At 36.9% G+C, this 14,797-nt stretch overlaps 1 protein-coding gene across 1 annotated transcript; it reads left to right on the top strand.

The window, feature by feature from the left end:
- The first annotated feature begins 230 nt into the window (after window positions 1-230).
- Window positions 231-5,486, top strand: JCHAIN (joining chain of multimeric IgA and IgM). Its single transcript, XM_072405490.1, has 3 exons — window positions 231-332; window positions 2,087-2,216; window positions 5,327-5,486. Exons 1-3 carry the CDS (start codon window positions 272-274, stop codon window positions 5,409-5,411), a joined length of 276 nt encoding a protein of 91 aa, XP_072261591.1. The 5' UTR covers window positions 231-271; the 3' UTR covers window positions 5,412-5,486.
- The last annotated feature ends 9,311 nt before the right edge of the window (window positions 5,487-14,797 follow it).

Genomic DNA, 14,797 nt, shown 5'->3' on the forward strand with positions numbered 1-14,797 from the left:
AAAAAGACTTTTAGCCCACCTCAGCACAGTCTGGCAATATTGTTATGGTTTTTTGCAAAAAGAATATTGTTAGTTAAAATATTACTGTCTCTTTAACATATTTGACTCCAGTAAGTCTGCAGAAATGCATGAGGATAGAAAATAACATCTGTTTCCAGTACTGAAACCACTCAAGATGTTATTTTCAGCAGCAAATATTTTCCGAAATGACCCCCACCCCCCTCTTATAGGAGTCTACTCTTACCTGGATATCATCATAAGAAGCTGAAGGATGGACAAGTGCAACGTATTATCAGCTGCCCTGTTGTTGCTATTTGCTGTATATGTAACAGGTATGTGAAGAATGTGAACCTCTGCCTATAATACCTGTAATGCAGATATTATTTAGAACACTGTTGTACTATTCAATGCTTTCATTGCATATCATGTAGCAGAACAGTTTTTAATCTAGTTAGTTGCAGACTAGTTAAATGTACATAAAGGGGCTGATTTATTAAAGCTCTCCAAGGGTGAAGAGGATACACCTTCAACAGTGAAGCTGGGTGATCTAGCAAAGCTGGAATGTATTTCCTAACAGTCATTTGCTATTTGTTAGCAAATGATTTCAATCCTGGACCAGATTCATTCCAGGTTTGCTTGATCACCCAGAAGATTGTATCTTCTCCCGCCTCTAAAGCAACAAGCCTATCATTCACTGAAACAATCCCTAGTGGAGAATCTTCCAGATCTTTACACAGTATCTTAGCACATGCTGGTAGGTACTACTGTGTTATAGAAATAAATGAGAAAAATCATGTGCTATGTATTTGATTGTGGCTTACATGACTTCAAACTTCATAAGCACATACATAAGTTTAAAACAGGTATTGAATTCATATACCCATGTATATAAATTTAGCTTGTTTCACTTCTCTTTTGCTTTTAACGTACTAAAAAATTATTTTACCCAAAAGTAGTATATAAGAAAAATGTATTTTTCTAGCAAAATGTATTTTAGCCAATGCTAAGTGTTTGGAGAAGGGATTGCAGCTGTATTAGTAACAACTCACTCTAACCTTTTTTAGTGTGATTGGAGTACAAACTATATAATTGCAAACCTAATCTATGTGTTTATATATAATGTATTGACAATGCAACGTACTATAGTAAATTCTTATATTGTGTAAATGATATATATGGTTTTCAAATGTTCATGATGATACACTTTTTCTGCAAATATGTGTGAATATACTCTTGTAAAATCTCCCAGCTACCTAATAGTCTTGCACAGCCAATAAATGTAAAAGACTACATTCACTCTAAAGTCAATATAGTGAACACTTTATATTCAAATTAAACTAAGTTCAAATACCTAAAATAATTTATAATATTTTTTGTCATACTATTATGAAATCTTACTATTTCAAGTGACCTTTTATTTAAACAGGAAGAAAAATACTGCACAGCAAAGTTATCCCCATTTTAGGGGTGTTATTAGTATAATATGGTGTGTTGTAAGTGTATTGTGTATTTTGAGTATATTTTACATTTGTTATCATTGAACCTTATGTATTTATGTAAAACTTTCAATGTACATTTTTTGGAAACCACATCAAGCAGCAAACAGAAGGTTTTCCTACCAGCAATGCATCACAAACAGGCAATTACAAAAAAACCTTATTACAACAGGAGTAAGAGTGTACGACTGTTGAGATCTGCTCAATTCTAGTCAGATGTTTCCATAATAAACTGCTTACTCAAATAGAAACGGTGAAACTTATTCACTGAAGTAGACTGTTTAGAATAAGTTCAAATACTGTCCATTTCATAAGATCTCATGTGACCTATGAACACTATATTCTAATACCCTACATCCTTCCTGTACATTAAATATTTGCATTACACCCTGAGCATAGAAACTAAAATGATGTCTGGTTTCTGAATTAGGTTTATGTAATATTCTATGGTCCTATATTTTCTCCATTGCAGTGTTTCTTTTTATATCAGCCTGTGTTTCTTCTGCATTTTAAATTGAAAAGTATTTTTAATTTAACATCATCACCTATAAACTGCACTCTTTTCCTAAAGTACATACATATATTTGCAGGGCAATACTATGGTGAACCAGAACATGTCTTGGTAAATAACAAATGCAAATGTATCAAGGTAACCTCAAGATTTGTCCCATCAAAAGAAAACCCAGGAGAAGAGATTTTAGAAAGGAATATTCGAATAACGTAAGTTTTAATCCTTGTGTTTTATATTAATTGTGTTTATTTGAATTTTTTAAAAGTTTTTATCCTAATATTTGTTATATTTTTACATTATTTCAATTACATTTTAGTAGTTTACATATAAACCTTTATTACAGGTGACACCAATGACCCTAAATTTGAAGTGCATTTAGGGTTTACCTTAAAAAGAACACAGCAGTGCCTTCTGGCTCTAAAACTCTTTTACAATGGTGGTATGAGAGCAGTAAACTTTCACCACGTTCTAAGTAACTTTAAATGCCCTTCCCATAGCAATATTTTTTTTGTACAGTCTACATTCTTAGGCCACTTACAGTAGAGTATGTGTAAAATCTTTTGTATGGATAAAAAATAAATCAAACATAACCTTTTTATTAGCAATGAAAACCATCACCTTTTTCTCCCATGTATGTTTATTTCTAATTCATATTTTGAAACAAGGCCGAAGCCTGACGTCATTGTGATGTTTATCCTTATTTTACTTTGTTTTTTTTTATCCTTTCGCTTCCTTCCATCCTTGGATCATTCCTGGAATTCATGCATTTACACTTTTTACAAATTACATTGTTCCTTACTAAGGCTACGTACACACTTCAGATGATTCTCGTCCGAATCTTGCCTCATCTTGCTCATCTCAGACGAGAATCTGACATGTGTACAGCGGCCGTCCAACGTCATTTATGGATCCGTCCTGGTGGATCCACGAACAACAATAGACGAACGACCGCAATGCAAATAAAGGGAAGAGAGCGCAGCTGGGTGCCGCTCGCTCGTTCTCCCCCCTCCCCTCTATAGAGTAGAACGGCACTGTATGTACAGCATACAGCATCGTTCTCCCCCCTCCCCTCTATAGAGTAGAACGGCACTGTATGTACAGCACTCGTTAATGCAACTTTCAGTCTTTTGTCGTTGGAAAGTAAATGATCATGAATGGTCCTTTCCACCAACAAAAATCTAACGTGTGCGTAGACTTACCTTTTTGTCTGTAACTTGAAACTCATACCCCTGCCTCCCAACTAATTCTCCATCGCCTTAATCTTTGTACCTAACTTGTTTCACCACCTTGCATTTTCGACCCCTGACTAAAAACAAATGAGAATTTAAATAAATACATTTGACTCATTACAATTAAGATCCTTAGAATGAAGCCAAGAGCTGGGCTGATGCAACTTATGCACACAAGGGCAGGTGCAGATAGACTATCTACCGTACCAGTTTCAAAGAATGATTTAGTTTGCAAAAAGTTTGGTATTAACTTGATCAATGCAACAGACAGCACTTCCATTATTGTTATTTTTCTATTTGGATTTCATATCGCAACTTGGAGCTAAAGGTAGTTTTAAAGGCTTCAAGAAAGCAAGAGCTTCTTGAAATGGTTAATGTTGCTCCTATACATTTAACTTCCTTGGTATGAATACTGAGTATTTTTTAATGTGCAAGCAGTACATTTGAAAATACTTAGTATTTTAAATTTTTTCACCTGGTCCTGCCTCCCAAGCGCATGGTCTCACCCTCCATACACACACTCGCAAGCAGATGGCCAGCCGGCATCCGCTTCCCCCTGGCCTCGCGTCCCCAACATTCACACGCTGGGGCCGGGCATCGCCAGGTTACACAGACATACATCACTGGTGGACGCCACTGGAACGTGGTAACCAGGTGGGAATTTTAAACTCCCTGGCAATTCCATCCCGAGTGTGGCTCGGGGTACAGCTTTTGGCATGGAAAATACACCCTGAGCCACACTTGGGAATACCGCCAGGGAGGTTAAATCCATGTGCAGGTGGCCTAACCTGACTGCAAATATATAGTCATTTAACTGTAAAAATGGGCTTTGCATCAATGCAGCCATGTTTAGCCTGGTAAATGTGAAAAGGGCACAGAGCTCCACCTGCTTACTGTAAAGATTTATTTGTAATATTTCATTATTTCTTCATGAAAAAATGAATAAAATATAATATTCAGAACGCAAAAAAAGTATCTATGAACCAGTTTTATAAACATTTATAACATTTATAAGTGTTTAAGTGGATAGCATTGTATAATAATATACACAAGGTGTTTTTATAAGCTACATTGAAAATGAGGTAACTATGGTCATATATGTAAGGGGCAAAATTAAAAGCAATATAGTGTTCTTTGATTAACAGCAAGGAAACCTAATGAAATGTACAATGCTCATACCTAAACAATTTAATAGAAGATAGCATTGATCAAATGACACACAAATAATGCTCACTTTTCCTTTGATCTGCTGCTTCTTTTATCACTGATGCTAAAAGGGTTTGGAGGAGCATGTGACCCTCTCCACCTGACATCACGGATTGGCTCAGTCTATAGTTTTGTGCTTAGTTTCTTTACCTTCCTGGCAGCTGAAAGGAGCAACTCCACTTTGCTAAATGTCAGTAGTGACAGTAGCATTTTGGACTCTGACTGTCAAAGTAGTTTCCTGTATTCCCAGGTAAAACTAAGTATCTTGGTTATATTTGGATCGGTTTATATTCGAGTATATACAGTATATGTATCTTTAGAGGTTTGCATTGCAAAGTTCTTGTACCTTTGCCCTGCACAGTGAATATTCTCGTTGACACATAAAAACTTTTCTAAGCAACAGTAAGCTGACTTTGCTAAGTTAGAAAAGCTAATTGCCTGGCTCTCTTGTGGATTGGGAGTAGAAAATGTAATTGCCCAAAAAAAAGTGTTGTGCAAAAAAATTTTGAGATAGGTACACATTAATTCTTACTATACCTTGCTACATGCTTGTTCTGGGTCAAATATTTAAACCATAGGATTAGAATTACAGGCAGGCAACAAACAGCTTCAAGTAACATTTATGTTACCTACATCTTTTTCAAAGTAGAAGCATTCATCACGATCAGAGAGGATACAGTTATGAATGTCATGACAAATAGCATTGAGAAAAAGTGATATGCAATAACAACCCAAACCAGCTTTGATTTTATATAATTTAATAAGCTTTCTGCCCAGTCTTACACAGAGCAAAGGTGCAAAACAGGTAGGTGATGTGTTGAGGTGATCCTTATTGCCACTGAAATTTTTTGTTTTAATTTAAATACTTTTTTTTGTCCTAACAGGGTTCCACTAAGTAGCAGAATGAACATTTCAGACCCTTATTCACCAATCCGAACACATTTTAATTATAATTTGTGGGACATGTAAGTTTCAGTTGTTTTTTCTTTAGACTAATGTTGTTTATTTTGCTTTTTTGATATTAGATAAGTATAGGTAAGCCCATGATAAAACATGCAAAGTTGTATATAGTTAACTGATAAAATATATGTTTATTGCTAAACACAATAAAACATATTTGTATTCATTATGAATTAAAATAGACACAGCACCACCTAGTGGATAAACTGAGAATAATACACAATTTTAAATCAACGTGTACAGTATGTATATTTTCCCATATCTACCTAAAGTAGACCTTTCAAGTACATTATCCAAAAAAAAAACATAGTATGACAGAACAATATAGCAAGTACTTTTATTGAACATTTCTGGAACTACAATTGAGAATGTACATTAGATTTTTGACTGACTTTGACATGCAGACATGACTTCTGACTGACTTTATTAGGGTTTGAGTAAAGCATCTACTCCCTATGCTACAGATAAATGGCTTCCCGATCATAATCTCTTCCAAGCAGGAACAGGTATTACCAGGGTAACAATAGTTAGAGGCAGATGTGGAGGGAGGACATCTGGGAAGCAAGGAACAAAGAACAGAACAAAAGTGGAGGAGAGTCACTGAGGTGTAATTATTAATGTCAGGCTGACCAGGGTAAAAGTTGGTTTGGGAGAGTGATAGGGAAAACATCTCCACTGCTGTCCGGTCTGTGGACTCCGTCCCAACTGTACTAAGAGGAAGAGGGGTATACCCCTAGTATGGAGGACAGATAGCAGGGACCTGTGTTCTGGAGCATAGGGATAAAGATGTAAAAATTGTAGGGATTAGACTGTGAGTGTCCTTATGACACATGACTATACTAGTGGGAAGAGGGTATACCCCTAGTACCCCTAAACTATTACTCTATTACATTATGGTATTTGAATCTGTGTATTAGGAATAATCCATCATTTGGGTTGTATATTAGTATTGAATATTCTTTCAAATACATTCTTGAAAGCTAAATGAAGCAAAGATAATGTTACAAGTACATTTTTTTTGTTTTAAATGTGGTCAAAAGAAAAATTAGGAACATCATTTTTGTTTCAGTGTAGTTTTATATATATATATATATATATATATATATATATATATATATATATAAATATATATAAAATAGCCCAATCGCTGTTGTTACATATTATGTATTTATACTGAATTGGGAAAAAAAAGGATAGTCCTAACATCCCCCAAGCCTGCCTTTTGATCCAATTGTAATATAAGGGCACTTTGAGGACCCACAGAGGAATAGCATTAGAAACAATATATTAATAAAAACTAGATATTAGAGATCTCCAATGCTGTGCAACTGCTGAAAATATAGACTAGACTGAAGGCCACAACATTTTATGTTATTTTTTTTTTATTTATGTATGTATTGAAATAGTATTGAGTCCTCTAAGTTACCATGCAATCTAAATGATGACATGGTAAGAAATGATTTCATTAGCTAGCAGGAGTCAAAATATTCTAATGGTTTTGTTATTATTATTCTTCCTAAGTGTTACACTACAAAATGTGTCAGCCCTGACTTGAAGTTAGTAAAAGCTCTGCTAAGCAAAGGTAATCGGTAAGTGCTATTTTCATGGATCTCCAGATGTTATTTGCTATTTCATAGCTCAATATGCACACAGCCAAAACTACATAAAAAAAGTGTGCAGTCTTAATTACGGTGAGTTTAGCGTTGGATCTACAAAAGAGAAAAACATGCTTCTATAATATTGCAGCTCACAGAGTTATTCCTCACAGAAATTTATATATATATATATATATATATATATATATATATATATATTCAAAGTTTTCACCCTTGGTCAACTCCCCTGTGTGGATTACACAACAGCACCCTGGGTGAATGTTGTTACTCTACAGCAGAAAGTGTGTTATTAGCAGGTTTAATTTTAAATTTAAATTAAAATGAATTCACAAAAATGATTTGATAAACTGACATGTTCTTTTTTTTAAAACTACTTTGCCTTTATATTATCTTTTTAAAAATAATAAAGCGAAGAAAGTGGTAAAAGTAATAAGTTTCAGTGCAAAACTACACTTTTAATAGGCAAATATTATATTTTTTTAAGGAGATGTATATATTTACCCAAAAAACACAACTGAGGAAGGAAGAAGGACAGAGGTAATTGGCTCTGAAAGAGAGACAGTCCATCCAAATCAGGGACAGATGGGATGTATTATTTTACCTTTGTAGTAGATTTACAGTATTTCTATGGCTGTATAGAAAATGGTGAATAGAGTCATAGCCAATAATATATTTTGTTATAATTTTAAATACAATCTATTTAAACAATGTTGATGTAAATACTTAAAAAGATGCAAATCATTTTTTTTATAAATAAATCTATTTGAAGACAAAGTTTGTGGCATGCTTATTCTGTATTGATAAGACAGCACAAATGTGTGTGTATATAAATTTTCTGTTTTATTTAAAACTTTATATTAGGACTACTCTTCATGAATACCTGGCACCTCCTTTATTTTCTCTTGGGGTCTACTAAAGAATAAGAAGGACTTGGTGCATCTCAGATTGTCCGAACCATCTGCATAATAGTTCGGACAAATGATTAGAAATCCTTTTAAGGATCACAGATCATTCATAGCATGTTCTCTTCCTGTACTGTGGCTATTGAAGTGTCATTGGACACCTACTGTAAGGTGACAACCTATTCTGCTGCTCACGCATTATGCATTACCTGCAGCCTGAGTGCGTGTACTTAAGAGTGCGTGTACCATTGAACTGGCACCCTTAATTGCTGTTGGTTTTAGTTAAAAAAAGGTCTGTCTAGTGGTTTCCCTGTGAGCTTTAGAAAGAAAAGCATATTATTATCCAGCTTTTAAAAGATAAGCATATTATTATTTTTTAAGTTGTTTTTTTTATTCTCCGTTAAACAGAGAACTTATTGTTTTTTTCTGTTTCATACTTTGCTCCCCTATGCACCGTGCATAGTATTCAGTTGTTTGCATTCAACAAACTTGCAAGCTGAAGCAGTGTACACGCGCGCTCAATAAATATTAATGTTCAAAACAAATGACACACAAAATATGTCTGCTTTGTGGTTGTATATTTGTTATATGGAATTGGTGACAAATGATAACAATAAATGAGGATTGTCGATCAAAAGGAATGACCATCCTAATGGATTTATTCATCTGATGATATCTAGCATATGTACAGTCTATGAATATTTGGCCATTCTAGGACATGTGTTGGTGAAAAGAAATGACATTGGACTGTTCGTAAGTCATACAGAAGCAGTAGTCAAAGTAACTTTAACAAAGAGCTCATAAGTGATTAGGAGGTTGTCCTCTTTCAACCACTTTAAAGCAGACAAATGAACCTATTATGTTCTTGTTTTGTCACTATCAGAGACTTGCATTTCTTTTGTGCATGCGTTCATGGTATCTTGCATATTTCTTTATGGTGTAAGAATTGTATTGTAATGTGTATTGCTGTTCAATTTTTCTTTTTTATTCTTCTGTTTTGAAGAATGTTTTAAAAGTATTAGATGACCTCACTTCAGGTTCCAGCGCCAAATGTAGAAGGCAGTGTGAGAGACAGCTCTGGCTCAATTGCTCTTCTTTGCCCTGCAGACTTCACCTCGCGATTCCGTGCACTGTGAGAGAGGATAGCGGTGGACAGATCGCTTTGTCTCTGGCTCCCAGACATTCAGGTGCACGCAGCAGAAGCTGACAGAGAGGAAGGCGGCTCTGGCTAAGATGGCCAACGTTACACGTGACTACGTGAAAGCAGCAACAAGTCCGGTAGGACTGGGCCTACTACCTACCCTTCACTGCACAGCAATAGATTACAAACAGCTGGCTATGGAGGTTTCACAGCACCTTCAAGCTAGTCTAATGCAGAATATCAAAGAAGCTTTGACACAGCATTTACAGCCCATTTCGAAAGTGGTGAATAAACATGGGGAAGACTTGCATAACCCACAACTATCCATCAGTGACTTAGATGACGAACTCTTAAGTACACTCACTTAGCAATAGCCAATGGGTGAGCAGTATCAACAATTACATGAGAAAATTATTGATATGGAAAACAGGACCTGGCATAACATCAGGATTATTGGGATTCCTAAATAATGCATCATAGCTGCAAAAGCTCTGCTCCACTACTCTCCCAAAAGTCCCGGGCCTTAAAGTTCTCATGAAATTGGAAAGGGCCCACAGATTGGGACCGCTCCAACTAAATAAGCCGTATCCTTGCCCAATTATCATTCAGTACCATTTTACCGATAAGATGCAACTCGTAAAAGCATATCGTTGGCATGATCATTTCAGTGTTGATGATAATAGAATGCTACTTTTTTCTGACTACTTGACTGAGACCACGAAACAACGCCAATCTTTCTTGCCCATATGCAAACAGCTGACAGAGAAAGCTTTTCGTTTTGCTTTAATGTACCCAGCAGTACTAAAAAAACAAACTTACAACTGATACAGTGCAGATTTTGTCAAATCTTTGAATGCTGCCACACCATTGCACTCCAGCACAGATAAGTCACCAAGAAATAAATCAGGTCAATCCTCACCATCTTCCTCACCACGATCTTAACCATACCGCTTACTGCAGCTTTTTACTGTATCATATTGTCACTTTAGGTAATTAAATAAAAGACAGGGAAAGATAGAGTTTTCGGCACAAATATAGAAAATATAATTTGTAGTACAAGTTTACATACAAAATTATGAAAGAATTATATCCTTTTTACCCATAAGTCATAATATTCTCTTATGATCTATACAGGATTTATTCAATTTTCACACAAAGTTACAAAAAACAATTACAACCATTTCTCTGTATGTCACAATAGTTTCTTGCGATACATACAAAGTTTTGTTTAGGCCTGCTGTGGCACTATACAGGTTTCAGCTAATAATAAACAAATATACATCACTGGTTAAGTAGGTATGAATCCATTTATATCAACCGTAGTACCCTACACGTTTCGCCATAGTGGGCTTCCTCAGGGGTAGTGATAGGTCAATAAAAAGTTCTCTATGTACACATACGGGGTTCAGGTGATATAATTCAAAATATGACTTAATCTTGGAGGAAAAGTGAAGTAAACCTCAGAATAGAGATGATCCATAGAAAAGTTCAGAGGAAATAGGATAATGTAGTAGAATCCCCAATATAAGTATAGTCTCTGAAAATGAAGTAGACTCTACTTTTAATATGATGCTGACTGGTAGCACAGGTTAAACAAGTCTCAGTTTCCAGGGAAAAGATAGTAAATGATCTCTAGCAGATACAGTCAGCAAAGTAGGTTTGCCATTTAGGCTTCCACAGTGTAGGTACTGGATTCTATAGGGAAATATCCTCCTAGTGGTGCTGGAAAGGATTGTTTGCTTGTTTAGGATGTAGGCTGCATCTTAAACAAGCAAACAATTATATTTTCTATATTTGTGCTGAAAACTCCATCTTTCTCTGTCTTTTATTTAATTACCTTTTTATAAACCAGAGTTAGGCACAATCAAAATATAGAGATATCCACCACACACTACTCTAATGATATAACAAATATTGTCACTTTATACTAAAGGGAGCCTAATCTTTTTCCATTTTATGGCACGTTGGAATTATATTTTTTTTTTATGCACACTGTCCACTAGATGAAGCATGTGTTAACTGATCACATTGCACAAGATTTGTTGTTCTACTTTGTTCTGCTATGTCCAAGAAAAGCAAAGGAGGGGAAGTGGAGATTTCCATGTGCATGGATGTTTTTTTGCCAGTTACCACCACCGAATCCCACATTGGGAAAAAGTCGCTTGTCTGAAATTCAACATGAGACTTTTGTTTTATTGTTTATTCCTAGTTTTTGGGTATACATACCTTGTTTTTGAATCTGGATGCTTTGCTGCAATTTTTGTTTCAAGTTTTTCTTCTTTCTTTATTCTCGCAAGATGATGGAAAATTTCAATCTGCATTGCTGCTCAGCTGGGACAGCTGTGTGGTGATACTGCTGCACATATCATGCGATGTTAAAGTTCTTTTTGTATACATACCTCCTTGAATAAAATTTACAACCTGGAATGTTAAAGGCTTCGCTCTCCCAACAATTGTACTAAGATCCTGAGACATTTAAAGAACCTAAAACTAATATACCCATACTACAGGAAACCCACCTTTTATATCCTTTTATTATCTGATGTGGAAAAATTGAGTAGAAAAAGTATGGGGAGCCCCCGCATAGGGGCGCTGTGCTGGAGTTCTCATTCTATTGCACAAAAGATTACACTATACTATAACTTCAATGCTTCTGATGGGAGATGAGCATCACTTACCCTACAATTTCCAGCTACTGGGGATTTATGGTCCCAACTCGGATGATGGAGTTTTCTACAATAACATACTAAGCACCCTTCAAACTCTTCCGTGTACTTCTTTGATTGTTGCAGAGGACTTTATTGCAGTAACCAGTTCCAATGAATACAGGCTTCCACCACCTCCAAAACAAGGGGAAACCAAGTTTTACCCTGGTTAGTAATTTAGTTATAATTACACCTGACTCTTCTATGTTTTCTCCTTTTTTATTCCTTGCTTGCCAGATGTCCTCCAACTCTATCTGCCTCTAACTATTGTTACCGTGGTAATACCTGTTCCTGCTTCAAAGAGATTATGATCAGAAAGCCCTTTAAGGTGCGTACACACTTCCAATTTTTATCGTTCCAATCGAACGACGAACGATCGATTGGGCAAAAAATCGTTTGTAAAAAAGTAACCAACGACGCCGACGAATGAGGAAAGTCGCTGGAAACGAACGACCGGACCGACGGATCGGATTGGACGACGATCGTTGAAAATCGTTCGTGTGTACGGTCGTTCGTTGATCGTCCATGTTCAGAGCATGCGTGATGAACGAACGTCCGTTCACTTTCCTGTCGTGCACATAGTTCCTCTATCGCTCAAACGATCGTATCTATTGTGTGTACAATATCTACGAACGATCGTGTCGTTACCTCTATGTGCAGAATCGTTGCTATACGATCGTTCGTATATATCGTGCATGAACGTTCGTCGTTCGTTTTCCAACGATAATAATTGGAAGTGTGTACGTAGCTTTACCTGTAGCATAGGGAGTAGATGCTTTACTCAAACCCTAAAAAAGTCAGCAGTCATGTCTGCATTTCAAAGACAGAAAAAAATCAAATATCCCTAGTATAGTCATGTGTCATGGGGACACTCACAGTCTAATCACTACATTTTATACAACCTTATCCCTTTGCTGCAGAACACAGATACCTGCTATCTGTCCTCCATACTAGGGGTATACCCTCTTCCCCTTAGTACAGTTGGGACGGAGTCCACAGACCGGACAGCAGTGGAGATGTTTTCCCTATCACTCTCCCAAACCAACTATTACCCTGGTCAGCCTGACATTAATAATTACACCTCAGTGACTTTCCTCCACTTTCTTTCCTTTCTTTGTTCCTTGCTTCCCAGATGTCCTCCCTCTCCATCTGCCTCTAACTATTGTTACCCTGCTAATACCTGTTCCTGCTTCAAAGAGATTATGATCAGAAAGCTCTTTACCTGTAGCATAGGGAGTAGATGCTTTACTAAAACCCTAAAAAAGTCAGCAGTCATGTCTGCATTTCAAAGACAGTAAAAAATCAAATATCCCTAGTATAGTCATGTGTCATGAGGACACTCACAGTCTAATCACTACATTTTATACAACCTTCTCCCTTTGCTCCAGAACACAGATCCCTGCTATCTGTCCTCCATACTAGGGGTATACCCCTCTTCCCCTTAGTACAGTTGGGACGGAGACAGCAGTGGAGATGCTTTCCCTATCACTCTCCCAAACCAACTTTTACCCTGGTCAGCCTGACATTAATAATTACACCTCAGTGACTCTCCTCCACTTTCTTTCTTTTCTTTGTTCCTTGCTTCCCGGATGTCCTCCCTCTCCATCTTTCCCCAAACTACTGTTACCCTGGTAATACCTGTTCCTGCTTGGAAGAGATTATGATTGGGAATCCATTTACTGTAGCATAGGGAGTAGATGCTTTACCCAAACCCTAATAAAGTCAGTCAGCAGTCATGTCTACATGTCAAAGGCAGTCAAAAATCTAATGTGATTTATATATTCATGTGTCATGAGGACACTCACAGTCTAATCACTACATTTTATACATCCTTCTCCCTTTGCTCCAGAACACAGGTCCCTGCTATCTGTCCTCCATACTAGGGGTATACCCTCTTCCCCTTAGTACAGCTGGGACAGAGTCCACAGACCGGACAGCAGTGGAGATGTTTTCCCTATCACTCTCCCAAACCAATTTTTACCCTGGTCAGCCTGACAATAATAATTACACCTCAGTGACTCTCCTCCATCTTCTCCACTTTCTCACCTTTCTTTGTTTTTTGCTTCCCAGATGTCCTCCCTCTCCATCTGCCTCCAACTATTGTTACCCTGGTAATACCTGTTCCTGCTTTGAAAAGATTATGATTGGGAAGCCATTTACTGTAGCATAGGGAGTAGATGAGTAGGTAGTAGGCCCAGTCCTACCTGCACTTGTTGCTGCTTTCACGTAGTCACGTGTAATGTTGGCCATCTTAGCCAGAGCCGCCTTCCTCTCTGTCAGCTTCTGCTGCGTGCACCTGAATGTCTGGGAGCCAGAGACAAAGCGATCTGTCCACCGGTATCCTCTCTCACAGTGCACGGAATCGCGAGGTGAAGTCTGCAGGGCAAAGAAGAGCAATTGAGCCAGAGCTGTCTCTCACACTGCCTTCTACATTTGGCGCTGGAACCTGAAGTGAGGTCATCTAAAACCTTTAAAACATTCATCCAAACAGAAGAAAAACTGTACATCAATAATTTCTTACACCATAAAGAAATATGCAAGATACCATGAACGCATGCACAAAAGAAATGCAAGTCTCTGATAGTGACAAAACAAGAACATAATAGTAACATAATAGTTCATTTGTCTGCTTTAAAGTGGTTGAAAGAGGACAACCTCCTAATCACTTATGAGCTCTCTGTTAAAGTTACTTTGACTACTGCTTCTGTATGACTTACGAACAGTCCAATGTCATTTCTTTTCACCAACACATGTCCTAGAATGGCCAAATATTCATAGACTGTTCACATGCTTGATATCATCAGACGAATAAATTCATCAGGGCGGTCATTCATTTTGAGCGACAATCCTCATTTATTGTTATCATTTGTCACCAATTCCCTATAACAAATATACAACCACAAAGCAGACATTGTTTGTCTGTCATTTGTTTTGAACATAAATTATTGAGCGCGTGTACACACGTCATACAGAAGCAGTAGTCAAAGTAACTTTAACAGCTCATAAGTGACTGCTTCAGCTTGCAAGTTTG

The sequence above is a fragment of the Pyxicephalus adspersus genome, chromosome 3 (assembly GCF_032062135.1).
Source record: "Pyxicephalus adspersus chromosome 3, UCB_Pads_2.0, whole genome shotgun sequence".
Lineage (NCBI taxonomy): Eukaryota > Metazoa > Chordata > Amphibia > Anura > Pyxicephalidae > Pyxicephalus > Pyxicephalus adspersus.

Bases quoted from the DNA above. Each gene is read 5' to 3' on its own strand.
- JCHAIN (XM_072405490.1), top strand. From the start codon at position 272: ATGGACAAGTGCAACGTATTATCAGCTGCCCTGTTGTTGCTATTTGCT. The intron at 333-2,086 runs GTATGTGAAGAA...ATATATTTGCAG, and splicing joins ATTTGCTGTATATGTAACAG to GGCAATACTATGGTGAACCA. The intron at 2,217-5,326 runs GTAAGTTTTAAT...TTGTCCTAACAG, and splicing joins GAAAGGAATATTCGAATAAC to GGTTCCACTAAGTAGCAGAA.